Genomic DNA, 15,154 nt, shown 5'->3' with positions numbered 1-15,154 from the left:
AAATAGTTGATATAAACAAAAACCCCTTACCTTATCCCGAAAATCGAAAAATGAACTTAATCAGTCCAAAACAACGATATGGGATCCCCAAAACCAAAGAACAATACTTTAATATAATCCTAATCACTACAGATCTACCGAACCAAAAACAAATTCAAACCCTTACCTCGATTTTGGAACAAAATCGGAAAATCCTCAAAACAAAGATCTGATCCGCTATAACTGTAGAGATTCTCCTCCTGATTCACGTAGCGACGTTGGATCGTTGATTCGGGTAATAGACTACCCGAAACCTTAGAGAGAGAGAGAGAGTCTCCTTCGAATTCTAGAGAGAGAGAGAATTTTTTATTTCTTAGCAACTAAGCAAGTGAATAAGATATTTATAAACCTTTGACCTAGCCAGACTCATCGACGAAGTGGAGAGCTCATCGACGTGCAGAAGAAGGGCGTTCATCGACAACGGCGTGGCCTTGTCGATGAGCCTGAGATTTCAGAATTCCCAAAATCTCTTGGTATTCACTTGTCGATGAACCTCTGAATCTCGTCGGCGAGCCACAAAAGAGACTTCATCGACGAGAGAAGGAGCCTCGTCGATTAGCCCTGTTGTTTACACCTTTTTAAATTTTCCTTCCCTTTTCTTATTTATTTAATCCAAAATTCTCAGGTCGGGTTCTTATAGATACAATGTTTGATTTTTGTTCGAGTCGTATGATGAAAAATTATCATGTCTGGTTCCTACGGGGGATGGATCTATAGGAATTAGGGGAAGGCTCTTCTCTCTAGATGCCCAAGCTTACATAAAGTGGGAGTATGCATTAGGATCCCGATTCATGGATCTCTCAGTTCGAGAAATAAAAATAAGAGGAGAATTTTTTACACCCTTTACTTTACTTGTGTTTGCTTGTGTCAAAATACTTGGTCCCTTTCGTCAGCCTATTCTTAGTTCTTAGTTAAATATAAATAAAAAAATATAACAAATAAATATAAAAAAATATATAATAAATAAATAAAAATAATAATTAAATTAATTAGACCATGGTTTAAGTCCTTTATTTTTTAACGTTCTTGGTGGAAAAAAATGTGAATGAAAAATCCCACTGAATTTAATTGGGTCCATGAATCTAAGAAATAGTGAGAATTCCAACTACTGATTATCGTCTTGGTAAGCCATTGCCTCACCAACTAACTAATCAGACGCGAGCCCCTCCTCTGGGATAAATATCACTAAACCCTTTTACCCTACCCTAGACTTTTTTATCATAGAAAATATTTGCAGGTATATGCACACATGGGACTAATATTGATCTGAATACTTCATTTTATTTTTATTTACTTATTTATTTTTTATTTCTTATTTTCTTATTTTTCCCTCTCTTCTCCCTTCCATCATTCCTTAAGTCCCATAGGTTTGATCCTATAGAATTTGACCCATTTTCTCATTGAGCGAAAGGTACAAAATAAATCATAAAATAAATTGAGGTCCGGGAATAATTGAGGGAAATTTTTGAAAAATATTGTAGTGGCAGTAGATGTCAAAGGGACTTCTTACTTCCCAAACAAATCCTCCTACATCTATATATAAACTCTGGTTTATCAAGAATACACAAGAAAAGCACTTTGCTAACATGAGATCTAATTGTGGAAAGATGAATAAGTTTATTTATTTAGTTCTACATTCTTTTCGTATTCTTTTCACTTATTATTTATTAAATTAACTCGCTTAGATATATTATTTAATTGGCCGGTTATAAATTCTACAAGATTATTAGGGTGTCCGTAAGGTTTGACTATTCTTGTAATAGCAATGTTGAGTTTGCAGGTACAGAGATAAATAACTCTATCTAGACACGCTCGAATTAGATTTGTTCGATACACCATTGTCAATATAAATGTTGCCAAAAGAATACAATACAAAAAATAAATAATCAATAAGAACTTGTGTTGGATTGATTGAATTAGTATCATGTAGAAGAATGGAATGCAAGACAACACGTGCGTGTATCTGTCAATACGATTTTTTTTCCGAACAAAATGAAAATTTAAATTCCAAAAAAAAAAACCTTCAATTGTCCATAATGATTTTCGTCTCTATTTTCATATCCACCCTACAACATAAGGGATCACAGAAACTATTCGCCGTGGGACTAATATTGATCCTTGCACCGAGACACCATATAGGTTAGATCAACCTAGTTTTTTTTCATTTTTAATTATTATTATATGAATATAACATATCAAACATATTTTATAAGATAATATACATTAAACATATTTAGTGAATCAATTAACACAAATGAAATTCACAAATCATATAAATATTATTCATCATACTAATAATGATAATTTAGACGTAAATGGTTAAATAAAAATTTTGTTATAGATTAATTTTTAATATAACTTTAAAAGCACTTGTAATAATATTTTATTTCAATAAAAATAAATGAATAATTTAGAGAGATTTCACTTCACTCCTAAATCTTGCATAGTTCAATTTCCGAAAATTTCGACGAAAACTTCAATAATTTGGTGAAAATTTAAGGCCATGATCACAGGGCATTGGGCATGCTTGGGAGTTGGAACAAGTACTACCAAGTCTGGTTGGCGCAATGCATCTTGAAAGGAGGCAAAGGCAAGATCACGAAGTGGGTTACTGCTAAAAAGGGCAACAAAAGTTTATCACAGAGGCTGGAGGCCCTATAATTAAGGCGAGGCCTTGGTAGGAAAGAAATATTCTCAAATGCAAAGGCCATCCTTGAAAACATTATTAAGGGGATTTTACATCTTCGTAGACCATTCATTAACCTCATCAAAATTTTTGAAAGTTTTAACTCAAAAAATAAAGATACTTGTTCAAAAAAAATTGTCGTCACACAACTTTAATAATTAAATGTCCCAACATGGATCTTCACCTCATCAAAATATTCAACTTAAATAAATATTATGTGAAGGCCACAAAGAATTGCTAGAACTGGATCTGAAATGCCAGTGAGTTTAGAATGAACAGCATGACTATTCCTCGTAACTGAAACCCCATCTAATATTCAAATAAATGAAATAATTATGAAAATTTTTCAATGAGCCCTATAAACACTAGAATTACATGTGTAGAGAGAGAGAGAGAGAGAGAGAGAGAGAGAGAGAGAGAGAATCGGCAAAACTGAACTACTGTGTATCCCAAGTCATGATGTCAAAACTTAGTTGTGGCGTCTTTGGCTTCTTCTAAATGGATCAACCCAAAACTTATCCTCCTTCACAGCTTTTTCCCAACGCTGTTTGAATGTCTGAAGCTCCCATGTTGATTGCCTCCTTATCTGACTCGTTAGTTCAATTCACAATTCAAAACGTAAGAACCATGATACGATGATATATAATTCGACTAATCCAAGTGCTGCCCAAATTTTGAAGGAATTTGAGCTTCGTATCAGTCCCATCTACTCAATATACAACTACCCTAGATTTGGGCAAACTAACAAGTAAAAAGACAAGTATGGAATTGGGGTTCACTAGTCTCACCTCAGATCGTGCATCAACACTTACCCCGCCATGCCTCTGAATGTGAAGAGAGAGGGGTGAAAATTAGAACAACTATAAAGAAAGAAGTCGCAATATTTGAATTACAGAGGTTACTCTTTTGTTCTAGGGGGAAGAAGGGTTTTTGCACATAGGAGCATACCTTAGCTGATTCTTCAGGAGTACTCTCTCTCGGAGTCTACAGCGGCAGAGGAAATAGTTATTGCATGCAAATGCAAGATGAAAAACAAATATTATTTGTCTAATTAGCGCACGCTATTATTTAAAACTAGTCAGATCATTCGGTTATGTATAGCCAGAAGGTTAGGGTTAGACAACGTCACTCAAATAATAGCCTAATACTTGGCAGCAAGCGCAGCACAGCAAGTCCCAAGTACTGAACCAATCTGCCTCAGATTTGTCAGCTAAACTGGGATAGCATGCGAACATTTAGGAGAATCCAGCACCGACAGATCAACGCAAATTAAACACAATTTTGTGGAGTACAGAGCTTCTTCTTTATTATTTTACCCTTCAACCCCCCCAAAAAAAATAACAAAAAAAAAGTTAAAAACCACAAAGAAATAAAGAAAGAAGACAAAAAACACACCCCACCCTTGGTTTCTAAAATTAAGAAATTTATTAAAACAACAGGAAATACACCATGGGAACAAGGCATCCTCCGAAAAGTCAAAAAACGCTAGACAATAAATAACAAATAAAAAAACAAAAAGGGAAAAATATCTACAAACCAGCACCATTCAAGCAATGCAATCCAATCTAACTGCACGTCATTCAGAGGAACACCCACTTAAAACAATATATATATATTTTCTGAAAACAGAAGAACCCACACTACTCCAAACCAAGGTTTGAAAACGTAAAAGTCGTGTAATTTATAAATGATTGCAACTGTGATTGTTAAAATCATATGTTTCACAATTTGATTCATTCAGTTAAGGTCTTCCAACAGTTCAAATACTATACGTGGACTAGAATTTTTCTTGAAGTGTCCAATTCATCCACAATTTGTTTCGCTAAAAATCAGACGATTCAGCTAACTTACCTTTTTGGCTATTTTATGGGGTTTCATAGTGGACTGAGCCATCTAATTAATGAACCATGGCCTCTAAGCAACAGGGAATTGTCTCAAATCAAGAACAGGGAGGACCTGGGTATTTGGTTAAAGGAAAGTGTTCAACTTGAGAGGGTCAAAGCTGACTCCACCCAAAAAAATTCGAGAAACAAAAGAATTGACACATGAAGTTAGAATTTACAACCAAAAAAAAAAAGGTAAGAAAAGAAAATGACCTTTTTTGCAGAAGGCCCACCCAAAGTTTGTATTCCCTGATGAACAATGTATTCACTGTCGATGATTCCCACCTTCTTTGTTCGGTCCCCCTGTTATATTGCTAACAAATATTTTAGAACAAGTATTGAAGAAAATAATAATAATAATAATAAAGGATGTTTATGCAAAAGAATAATACCAACTGATTTGTATTTAGTACGAAAATTGACTACGCTGAAGAACATATTTAAAAACACCAAACCAGAAGTACAATAAAACTGAGATAGAAACATGGTGAAAATTTTCACAGCCAACTGCTGAGATAACACTACTACTTCTGCTCAACAGAGGATGTTGATGACAGAATTACCTTCTGACAATGTATTAATGGGATTTTTATCCCTTTATTTAAAAAATTAATGGGTGAATAACAACAGTTAGTAGTTTAAGGAAACAGGAAAGCAACTTATTGTCCAACTAAACATTTTATTATCCTCACTGCAGTCAGTAGGGGAATGCATGTGTGACTGAGTTTTGCTTTGGCAGCAAAATAAAGGTGGTTGGAAGGTGGTTGGGTCACGAGCAGAAAGAATGATATCGGCCTTGGTGGTGGTGGTGGTGCAGAGGGGTGACCGTAGCAGTACAAGGTAACATCAGTAAAAGTAACACCTGGGGGTGGTGGTGGTAATGTTATATAAAAATAAATAAATAAAATCTAGGCTTCCAAGCAAGAGTTTTTGTGCATCTTTTTTCTGTTATTTACTAGTTAGATTCAGCAAAAAATGTAGTGGGTGCATTACCCAACATAAAAACTAAATCAACATTTTCACAGAAAATGATGTGGAACTATCCAATGCCTTTTAAAAAAACATGGGCCTTGGAGACATCTCATGCAGTTTTAAAAACTAAAAAACCTGCATTTTTAAGTAAAAACACAAACAGAAAAACCCAAACAGAAATGTTCGCGAGTGCCAGAAAAGGAGAATATTTGTTCTTGATACACTTGATTATGGACACAAAGAACTCAACCAACAAATATGTGCTAAAATCGACGGCTGAAACAGTATCAACTCATTATCACTGAACTCAATAGATATCTCACTTTTATCTTGCCAGAAAACAACAGAAGCGTGAACTGAAAAAGCAGAAAACAGGCAGAAATTTAACAGGAGCAGCGAGCAACACTAAACTGCTAATAAAGCTAATCACATATTAAAAAATAAAAGAAAATAAATATCATCATTGCAAAAATAAGCATTGCAAGAACTTTGCCAAGGGATGCCTGAAAAATTTCTACCTGTGCACAATACCCAAGTTTCATATCCAGTCCCCATCCATGAACAAGATCATTCTGGACAAGTAGCAAAACATTTGATCAAAATTTAACCAGAAAAATATAACCAAGGGAAGAATATATATGTTTTTACATTTACAAACATTCCAAGAAGCTAAAATAATGGAAAGTCATATACCACAGAAAAATGATAAGAGCAGCCTCTCCATATACAGAGAAAAATGGAAAATACAGGTAAAAGTGTGCATGGGCATGACAAGTGTAGATTGCTCAATTAGGTTCATCCATTAATTTGAATTGTCTCGTATCAATACAGTCAAGCACATGTGAGTTGGCCTTCTATATGCTGAAAAAAAAAGGGATAAAAATGCATGCCAAAAGCACCAATCACATTCACATTTATGCGAGACTTCATCTATCATTGATGTATACTATAAATCCCCGAGGTGCAGCATCATAATCCAGAAAATGTTCATCAAAAAAGTTACCAAACATTTATTTAATATGTAAAGGTGGGCTTGTTTTCCATCTTTAAACCTAAATATGTAACATACCATCATAATTTTACAAAAAATTTCCCCCATCTCTAAGTGTTTGAACAAATGAGATTTTAACTAAATAACAAAGTACAGATAGTCAACTATAAAACTGGTGAACAAGAACAATATAAGCTTCAATAAAATTTTGGTGATGATAGCTCAAACAAATGAAACTTCAGACAGAACATATATGTGAACTTACCTGTATAAGATGCCAAGTACAATACCAAGCAGACTTCGAAAATACTGGAGCCATTCCCTCCACCCATCTACAATAATCAACATCACGTTTTACTCACATCTTGAAGACAATAAAAAAAGAATCTTTCCCAATTTCCTGTAAATTGCACTGAGTTCATTCTACATCCACAACACATTCATAAAATTCATGCTCGCAAGCAATACCTAAATCTAATAGGGTATTTTCCCTCATTAAAGGAATTTCATTTTAACATTATGCAGGCATTAAGCTTGGGTATCTTGTAAGATTCTAGAGTGTCTTTGGAATGGTATATTTCCCCCGTTAACTCATGGGAATAATATGTGGTAGACATGTTGGTTTCCCAAAAAAATGCAAGGTGTCCTCAAAGCATAAGTATTCAATACTTAGCCATCCCCTATGTAATCTCTTCGATTCACATGAAATCAAAGTTCATTGGATTCATTGGACAAAAAATATCCATACCATTCATTGCTCTTAGGAAAAATTGCCTCATAATAATAACAGAAATAATTTCAGTATTCTAATTATTACTAATAATAGTACTGAGGGAAGTTCTATGATGGGTTTTAGGGGAAATGGGGAATATGCAGTAGATATACTGATGTCATTAAGGTTATGTACAGCAGAGTAATGACTAGCATGGAGAGTCTAGGGAATTTCCAATGACAATAGGTGTACATCAAGGATCTGCTTTGAACCCTCATACTTTTGCACTAGTAATGGATGAACTTGCTAGGAGAATGCAAAAAGAGTTAAAAGTTGTATGATTGTCTTGATTGATGAAACTAGGAGTGGAGTAGAATCTAAGTTAAGATTCATGAGAAAGCTTTAGAAACTAGAGGTTTTAGGATAAGTAGAAAGAAAACAAAATATATGAAATCTAATTTCAGTCGAAAGAATATCATAGAAAAGATAAAATTTACGGTTAAGAAATTAATAGTACTAGTAGATTTCTACCTCTTTGGTCTATTATGCAAGTTAACGGAGAAATAGTAGAGAATGTAATTCGTGATCTATGCAGGTTGAGTGAAATGGACAAGTGCTTCATGCGTATTGTGTGATTGTAGAACACCTATAAGATTAAAAGAAAAGTTTCTTAGGACGACTACAAGACCAGCTATGCTACATGGACAAAATGTTGGCCAACTAAGAAACAACGTATTCAAGAAGTAAACGTCGCTGAAATGAGAATGTTAAGATAGATGAGAATATAACTTAAAAGATATACTACAAAATGAACACATTCACGATAAGGTAGGTGTAGAACCTCTAGAAGATAAAATAGGAGGGGGGCCCTTAGATTTGGGCATCTGCAACTTATGCCAGATAATGCACTAGTTAGGAGTGTGCTAGTTACTGTCAGTGGTAATAGAAGTGGTAGAGGTAGACATAAAATAACTTTGAATGAGATAGTAAGGATTTAATAGTGCTTTTGTCCAAGAAAATTGCCCAGGACTATGTAACCTTACCAAGAAGGATTCATGTAACAAACCTCACCTAGTGAGGGCTCAAGGATAAAGGCATGGTTTTTTTTGTTGTTTTTCTTGTAATTGTTGTTGTTGTTGTATTGATTTTAAATATTTTGACTGTTATTTAATGACAATAATATTGTTATAAGTAGTAGTATTATTAAAATTATTGTTCATCATAATAATAAACAATAACATACTATTAGCATTTTCATTTTCATTTTTATACTTATCATAAAAATATTATTAAAATTTAAATTTCCTTATTTTCAATATTTAATCATCAAAAAATTATTATTGTTGTTAAATAATTGCTGTTTCTATTCATTTCTATATTATGATTATTATTATTGTAATATACAAATGCACTTAGAATGAAAGTAATATTATTGTCATTTCAGGGGGTATTTCCATTATCTTATTGAATTAAGAGTAGGATACCCATGTAATGCCGAACTATATTCTCAGGAAGTTTCATGAACAAACCAAGCAAAAACACAAACCAGACATAAAACAAAAGTATTCCTACGAGTAGTAATCTTATTTCTGAGCATTTAGTAATTCCATGGTCTAAGCAGGTTAGTGGCAGAAAGAGACATTAGAAGAGACATTAGAAGATTAATCACAAATCTATGCTCAACTGACGGTTAAACCACACTAAGAAAAAAGGTCATGATAAGTTGACAGCCATTGTAAACCATGTAATCACACCTCATGTGAACATAGTCCAGACATTTTACATAGCTCAGGCTCAAGCTTTTATTCAGTTAAAGATCAGTTGAATGTACAATTATGAGGACATACCCAGTGCATGGTGGCCCCTGGCTGGTATTCACACACTTGATACTGCCTCTAATTTCATAAACTCTTCTGCATAAAGTATATATAGTATGTAAGCATATAAGCATGCAATATAGAACAATATCAAGCTCTACAGCTATCAAAAGATGGTATATTTCATAATTCTCTTAAACCATCACATTCACCTATGAAACTTCTTTGTTCGTTTGCGAAGAGTAAGTCTATGATGTATTTCTGTTGAATTTGCATCTAAAGCTGGCTGAGATATCTCCAGTTCTTCAGACCTCATAATGTCCAAGTATCTGAGAAGCAAAAAGGTTCAAGTCAGTGGGTGTGGACTGTCCACGCCTCCTTGGAGAGATCATGAGAAAACCACACTAGCAAAACTCTAAATACCAAGAGAAAGGTTCTTAAACATGTACGTAATTATTTCCTATAGTCCTAGCATGAAAATTCCAAAAATATGTAATGGACTCTGAGTGCACAGAGATTGTACCAGGGATTGGACAGCATTTAGATGCTAAAAATGACAGGAATAGAACAAGACGAAAAAGAATGTCTTTCCCACATGAGCTGGATCTTCAAATAAAGAAAATAAATGCTTAAGGGAATGTGGGTTCTTATATTTAGGTTCAGCAAGGGTCAGTTTTCAGCTATATATACCATACCTCTCAGAAATACTACCGAGAGGCCATCTTTTTTACAATCAGAACTTCTCTTAAGATCTTGACCGTCAAACTACAAGCAATTCTTACACAAGAATGAAACTGAATGGAATGAAATTGGTTTACATATTTTTACATGTTCACTATATAATTTTCATTATATTCCACTCCCAACCTATTTTATTCCAGTATATCAAAAAAATTGCATAAAAGGTCATCATCGTCATCGTCGAATACCTTTTGTTTTTTTGAGGGAAAAAATTTTGAGGTTGCAAGTTGAATCTAGACAAACCAATCTCCACCTACTCTCTTTTTTTTAATTTACATGGGACTCCAGCCACTGACAAGCCCTTCGGACCCCCCCAGTGCAGCACCAACCTATGGGCAGACGAACCCCCTCCCCTGACCCGGCCACCTACTCTTAATTCTATACCAAGAGGTTGGCACGAAAGGTAAGACCAAAAAACAAAGAAAATTAATGCACGTTAAATGCGTTAACCATACCTTCCTGGATGAAAATTTTCCACCCCCAAATCTTCATCCCAAAGAAATATGTAATCGTATATGGACACAATATCTGGATGTAGAAATCGTTTTGCAAACCACCTGTGATTAGAAAATAGTAGATTGCCACAGAAGACATGGGTTATTGCTGTTATAAACTTCCATTTGGTAAGTCCTAGTGAAAGATCAGATGGGCAAGAAAAACAAATGCATGCTAAAACTGACAAGAACCCACAATTTTGAAGATCTACAGCACGCACTCTTTTCAAGTATGGCTAAATTCCAGAATTAATTATACTTTCTCTAGCTTCACAAACTCACAAATACAAGACTCAAAAATATAAGTCATTTGTGCAACCCACCCAAGGCCCGCGGCATGGAAGATGGTTGCATGAATTGGTCAGCCTATTAAAAATCAAATATTTACATTGCTTATACAATGATTAGGTCCTTAATTCAAAAGACACTACAGGCCAAACCCATCATACACACCATCTGCACCATATGTAGTTAAATCTCACCCTCGAATGACATTTATAAGTTCCCTTTAACCAAAAGTTTAAGATCAGTAATTTCTAAATACCAAATGCTCTAACTATCAATGATTAACCTTACCATTTTGTTTGGTTTTGAGCAACAATATGTACGGCCTGGTTACTCCAATCCAGATCCCACCACCCATCCACATTGCCATCATAATGGAATAAAGTAATTGTAAAATTCTCTGGAAGAAACTGAATTCACTGAAATTAGATGAAGAAGGCGTACTTTATAAGCATGTCAAACATTAAGAAAATGCAATACCTTTCTAACCATGGCATCAACATTATGCTTCTGCTTGATACCAACTGCAATTGCCAGCAGATTACGATGGCTGTAAACATCTGGCTGAGAATTGAAAGGCACAATATGTCACCATACAAGCATCAATTTAGCAACCGTTTCCATGAACAAGACAACACTATCTTGTTCTTACAGGCATGCAGCAATAGCCTGTTTATTCCAGACTGCAAAAGAATCAGAGACCAACCTTTGACCTTGAACTGCTTGTTGACCATAGAGGCCTTAACTCTAAATCTGATCTAGCATGAATGATACCGTGAGGCAAACTCTTCAACCCCAGAGAAGTAATAAGAGATTCCTAGGTAAAAGCACCAGATGCATATCAGAACAACAATGAGGAAGAGGAATATCCATATTACATCATACCACGCAAGCATGAATATCAAAATGGCTGAACAAGTTCCAAAAACTTGGGGAAAAATTAAGAAATTTAACCAACAGCATCAGGTTGTTCAGAAATTCCCTCAAAGTTAGAAATTGACAAAGAGAAAGAATGAGAAAACTGATATGACATGACAGACTCCAGTAATGATATTGTTACCTTTACTGTGCCAAATGGCTGCATTTTTGTCTCCATCTGATGACAAAACAAGAATAAATATATTAATCCGCAGCCATGCATGTGTGATTGGGAAAGATGGAAAGGATGGCCGCAGCAGTAGTGTGTACAAGAAACTAAACATGGTTACAATTAGCTTAAGACACCAGTTGGATAGCCACAGTAGTAATCCATGAATATGAAAAAGCAAAGATAGCAAGCCAGCATAAACCCACAGTGCACAAATAACGGACCCAACCAAGTGATCCCACTTTGTGGTTATATAAATTATGGATTATAACAAAGATCCTCTAATTCAATACTGAAATGTATCATAGCATTGATGCCATCCATCTAACTAGGTGGTGAGCACTCTAATAAGCTATATTAAAGGAATTGACAATGTCACTGTACCTGTGTCTGCTGATATTGATAATTTGTGGTTCTATATACAATAACCAACATTACTGTACACAAAATTCCCATAAAAGGTAATTGCTTCATCTTGAAACCGCATTTTCCCTGCAGACCATACATCTCCAAGTTAAAAACTACAATAAGTTATCAATGAAGGCCTTATCACATCATATGCGACTTAAGACATCATACCCCATCAGAGAAGGCGTTTCTTTTTCTCCATAGCCATCGCCACGATTTGAATGCCTTCATAAATAGCCAAGAAATCTATCTTGTTCGCATAACAGACTGCTGTAAACTCATATGATACAGAGGACATTATCAGAATTTAGAATTAACTAAAAGCAGATGTAAATCAAAAGCTCCAATTTCTTTTGGACAAAATATATAGCCCCACATTGGTTCTGTCAAACATATTTAAGCACCAAGTCCTAGCAGTTGAAAGCTTGACTTCTATGGAAAAACTTTGTTCGGCAGACGCCAGCAGAAAGTTGGCTTTTATCATAAATTTTTTCTATGCAAAGATTGGCAGTTGCAAAATGAGTTATGTAAATATAAAAAACCATTTCCAAAACACTCCAGTAAGGAATCAATCACTATCAATTCACCCATTGGAATTCAACAAGGTTTTTAAATACCAAAGGTCCAAAACTAATTTATTTTAAACATTAGCATGCACATGAGCCTATGAGCAAAGGGAAAACGGAAAGCTCATGGTAGGTAACAAGGGTCCGCTCTCACTGAGAGAGAGAGAGACAGAGAGAGCAAACATCCCTCCAAATATTACTAGGACAACGAACAATTGCTTCACACTCTAAAATCCATAACGATTAACGGTAACATCCTTACAACAGAATAAGCAGAGCTGAAAACAATGAATCATATTGTGATGACCATCCAGAAACTACAAAGCCACTCTCATCGCTTAACAATCGTACATACAAAGTCCTACCGGACAGCCACTGAGGAAAAACCACCTCAAAGAATTTAAATTCTTTCTATGGCTCAATAATTCCCATCGAACTGGGAACCGCGTTAGGAATCGGAACAAAAATCCTATCCTTTCTCGAGACTAAACAACAAATAATTACGACGAAATACGATGCCAAAGGCGATTAGGCTACATCAACGCGGTATCACAGAGAGAGAAAAAACAACGCAAACAGACCATGAGTCGCTCCAAACATGGAGGTATTCAAAGGGAACCAAATCGACGGACGCAAGCATAGGGAAAACGAAAGAGAAATCAATGCGAAAATAAACGAAGTGTTTTTCTAACCTTCTTCATCGGATCTGATACCCTAAACACCTGCTTGTATCTATATGTTTTACGTTTCAACGTTCAAAATAGATTACCGCGAAACAACAAACAAATCACAGCTCTGTAATCAGGGGGGAAAAGGAGGACGATTTTTTCACAGCTTGCAACACCGGATCTTGGGCCGACCAAAAATTTTTTTTTCAAAAAACGAAACGTTCATAACTCCTTCAGGAACCTCGAATCAAATACCTAACCCTCACATCTCAACTGCCCCAAACAAAACTCAATAACAACACAAACCTTCCCGAATCGACGATTCAGCGCGGGAGGGAACAAGAACGATTCCAGCTGGACGAAGCTCCAACCAATGCAGGCCGGCGAATCGGAACCAATCTCTTTGCGATTCAATTTCCAGACGGCGATGCAGACTCTCAGAAGCCTCCGAGCAAGCTCCCCGAGCGTTCGAACAACTCCACAGATTGAGCGGAAGAGCGAGAGAATGGAGGAGAGGGTCCCTGTAAGGAAAGGGTTTAATAAAGACGGGAGTGTCGGAGGCGGAGTCGACGTGTTGGGGAAGGGTCGCATGCGGGAGGAGTAACATCACCGTCGAGTAGGGTCCCGACACGTGTTTTCAACACGTGCGAGGGTCTTTGTTCCCGTGCCACCTTTTACTGGGTGAAGCATCGGAACAGCGACTCCTGACCTCGCCCGTAGTATAGACGTATAGTAGGCTCTAGGTGTCGAGGAGGCACGTGACTCGGACACTCCCCCTTGCCCAAGTCTTACGGGATCTTTTACTTTTTAAAAAATATTTTCTAAAGCGGTATTATCTTTTCTTGGACTTGCAGATATTTGTTTGATTTTTGTGTTTTGATATTATTAAATCAAATTCATTGGGTTTCCCTAACAATAGTAGAGGGTCTAATTGTAAATTCATTGGTTCAGTGAATTTGAATTTGTAGCATAGACCTAAGTATTATGAATTTCCGGGCATTAAATGTCTATGCAACTTTTATTAAATTACGCATTATGTAGAACTATTTCCAAATATGGAAGAACCTATATTTTAAGAATTCGAATTTTAAATTTTAAATTTAAATCTGTGCAGATTTAAATAAAATATAAAATAAAATTATATTAAATTTCACTTAAATTCATTTAAATTCAATTTAGCACGAAAATTCAAATATCCTGCCTTATTTAGCGAAATCGTTACTAGCAATTGTGTTATGCCTAAGTTCCTAACCAAATCAGAGCATTAAAAATATTTATTAATTACACTTTTTTGTAAAAAAAAATATACTAAATCATTCAAATCATTTTCAACTACTAAAATCTTAGAAACGTCTCCATAAAATTTTAGATATTCTACATAAATTTTAATTTTTAAAAAATTTTAAAATAAAATCATATAATTTAAGGCTAATATTTTCATTTCAAACGGCAACATCCAATTTCATGTTTGCCAAATTGCAACATCGAGTATTTAAATAGTTTCTAATTATGTATGTGCCTTAAAAATGAGATACAATAAGTCGAATATATTCACCATTTAATAAATTGTGATTAACAAAACAACATTTTTTCTTATTCCATAAGTGAGAAATATTTGCAATTCAATAAATTATCCTTCTAAAAGAGAATAACTTAAATAAAAAGTTGTTTTAATTTATTATATGGAGACTCGCATTTATATTTTTTTATGATTTTTTGAAGGTAATCTATAGACAGATAATACTCGTGTGTATTTTTTATTTGTTTTCAAAAAAATTATTAAGGCCATTTGTGAAAAGTAATTT

At 35.0% G+C, this 15,154-nt stretch overlaps 1 protein-coding gene across 2 annotated transcripts; it reads right to left on the bottom strand.

Annotated features, from left to right (window-relative positions):
• Positions 1-2,904: 2,904 nt before the first annotated feature.
• LOC131154443 (uncharacterized) lies at positions 2,905-14,051 on the bottom strand. 2 transcript variants are annotated; one of them, XM_058107230.1, is made up of 16 exons: positions 13,656-14,051; positions 12,287-12,385; positions 12,092-12,199; positions 11,681-11,716; positions 11,327-11,437; positions 11,101-11,184; positions 10,912-11,030; positions 10,297-10,398; positions 9,313-9,429; positions 9,131-9,196; positions 6,837-6,903; positions 6,099-6,152; positions 4,822-4,911; positions 3,674-3,709; positions 3,514-3,549; positions 2,905-3,311 (listed from the first exon to the last, which is right to left on the bottom strand). In XM_058107230.1, the coding sequence occupies exons 2-16, from the start codon at positions 12,344-12,346 to the stop codon at positions 3,195-3,197; spliced, it is 1,203 nt and encodes a 400-aa protein (XP_057963213.1). In that variant the 5' UTR covers positions 12,347-12,385; positions 13,656-14,051; the 3' UTR covers positions 2,905-3,194. The 2 variants fall into 2 exon arrangements, with proteins under 2 accessions (XP_057963213.1, XP_057963212.1); XM_058107229.1 differs by having other exon boundaries at positions 12,287-12,382; positions 13,656-13,919.
• Positions 14,052-15,154: the final 1,103 nt, after the last annotated feature.

The sequence above is a fragment of the Malania oleifera genome, chromosome 4 (assembly GCF_029873635.1).
Source record: "Malania oleifera isolate guangnan ecotype guangnan chromosome 4, ASM2987363v1, whole genome shotgun sequence".
Taxonomy (NCBI): domain Eukaryota; kingdom Viridiplantae; phylum Streptophyta; class Magnoliopsida; order Santalales; family Ximeniaceae; genus Malania; species Malania oleifera.
The sequence above is the reverse complement of the archived record's forward strand: the minus strand, read 5'-3'. Positions and strand labels throughout refer to the sequence as shown.